The sequence below is a fragment of the Sinocyclocheilus grahami genome, unplaced genomic scaffold, assembly GCF_001515645.1.
Source record: "Sinocyclocheilus grahami isolate Dianchi unplaced genomic scaffold, SAMN03320097.WGS_v1.1 scaffold4637.1, whole genome shotgun sequence".
Classification (NCBI taxonomy): Eukaryota; Metazoa; Chordata; class Actinopteri; order Cypriniformes; family Cyprinidae; genus Sinocyclocheilus; species Sinocyclocheilus grahami.
In genome coordinates, this window is record NW_015509538.1 from 21,413 (window position 1) to 23,425 (window position 2,013).

The following is a 2,013-nucleotide window of genomic DNA, read 5'->3' on the forward strand; positions in this document are numbered from 1 at the left end:
GTAATATTGTAGTAGTATACTTAGTATGTAGTACATGATTTAGAACGGTCTCACCTGTCTGTTGAGTACGATGTAGATGGCCGGGTTGTAAAGCGCTGCACTCTTAGCAAAGAAAGCAGGTATCGTCATGACTATAGGACCAAACTCCGCCCCCTGATTACCAAAGATGTACCAGGCCACGCTGGCATATGGCACCCAGCACACTAAGAACGAGATCACCATGACAACCACCATACGTGTCACTTCCCGTTCGGCCCTCTGGGTCGTCTCTGATTCCTGCTGCTGAGCAGCGGCCTAACGACAGAAAACAAATGACAGAAAACAATGATCTGTGGGGTGTTTGTGGTCCTGGATGCTGATTGTTCCAGTGGTCCAGCTGTGTCAATAATAAACGATATGGTTATGATGTGAAACACCTGCTCATCACTGCACAACACCAATACAGGTCAACTATTAACCTCATGTCAGGAAGTAGATCTCGTGTCCTTTGTGTTGCAACTGCTTTAAAAAAGCACTCTAAGTCTGTGCTTGTTTGTTACATATGAATCGTTCATTTAAAGTGATAGTTCACCCAAAAAGGAAAATTATGCATTTTTTTGTCCATACAATGTAAGTCAGTGCTAACCAAAACAGTTTGGTTACCAACAGTCTTCACAATATCTTCTGTGTTCTACAGAACAAAGAAATACATGTTTGTGTGTGTCTTACCGCACGGACAGTGCAGAGAAGGCGACTGTAGCAGAAGAAGATGATGAGCAGTGGGATGGAGAAGTGCAGGATGAACATGTAGATGACAAACGAGGTGTTGTTGATCTCAGGTTTGGGAGTGTAGTAATCTATTCCACAGGAGCACTGCATTCCCTCTGGAATATACCTGCACACAGTCACATGACCAACAAACCTCTAGTCAGGACCTCAGTATGTTCATTAGTGCACTGTCCCAGCTTCACATTTCACTGTTGTGGGGAATTTAGTTGACAAACGAATGGATAAAGCTCTGTCTTTTGTGGAAGACTGTGATGGAGTACCTGGACCAGCCCAGCAGGGGCGGCATGCAGCAGGTGAGGGCCATGACCCAGGTGAAGCCCACTCCCACGATGGCGTGCTTCTCTCCGAAACGAAACGTTGTCATCGGCTTACACACCACAATATAGCGCTCGACAGCCAAAACCACCAGAGACCACAGCGCGATCTCACCTGACAAACATAGAGAAGCCATCGATCACTTCAGCTCCGAACTTATAGTCTCCTCATAGTCCACGTTAGAGATGAGAGATAGGATAGTTTATTTCAGAATCCTCAGTGGTTCTGGTTTCAGTGCTTTGTTGTAGTGATAAACCTGTTGCAGTCAGAATGCAGAATTACTATAAACTGATGCGTATCACTGTCATAATATTCGCCTTAATACTCTGTCACCTTTGTTCTGAATGCTAGGTAACTCTATCATACAGACAGTGGCAAAACAAAAAAAATCCATGTTATGTTGGATAATGGAGTAAGAAACCTTGGGAGAAACCAGGCAACAGCATCAGTTCCCTTTCAAGTGGAACTCGCACTGTCTGAGAAGACGCTATGGAGAATTCCTCCAGCATGACCGTGTCTGAAGCACGTGTTTAAAAGCGACAATGCCATTGGACGATGACAGTCTGTGACATCACTACTGGTGTGACCACCAGTATAAGGAGGACGCCTGTAGTGTCCATTATCAATGTCTTTGTCTTCAGGATCCGTTTGTTTGTGTATGTGTGAAGGTGACAACTGTGGAGAAAGACCCAGCCCAGCAGTTCAGGAAGTATGTGCCTCTGTATCAGCCATACTGACACCTGAGGACACACACAACTTGTGCATTAAGTTCTTGGGTGAGGAGCATGCACATTCTGGCCTTGAGGGGACTGAATGCACTCTTTGTGAGACACTATTTGTGTTGTATTCATAAGTCTGACTGAATGAGACGGGTAAGAAAGTTTTACTTCTTTGTTCTCATCTGAGGGATAGTAGTTAGCGTTTTCACAG

General features: G+C 44.9%; 1 protein-coding gene across 1 annotated transcript in view; it reads right to left on the reverse strand.

Moving 5' to 3' along the window:
* The window catches only part of LOC107576915 (rhodopsin-like), a 3,355-nt gene extending 1,979 nt beyond the window's left edge, over positions 1 to 1,376 (reverse strand). The window contains exons 1-3 of the mRNA XM_016263038.1: positions 1,029 to 1,376; positions 709 to 874; positions 55 to 294 (exon numbers count right to left, since the gene is read on the reverse strand). Coding sequence (XP_016118524.1) covers positions 55 to 294; positions 709 to 874; positions 1,029 to 1,219 — 597 coding nt within the window. The 5' untranslated portion in view covers positions 1,220 to 1,376. The remainder of the gene's footprint in view (positions 1 to 54; positions 295 to 708; positions 875 to 1,028) is intronic.
* Between the last annotated feature and the right edge of the window lie 637 nt (positions 1,377 to 2,013).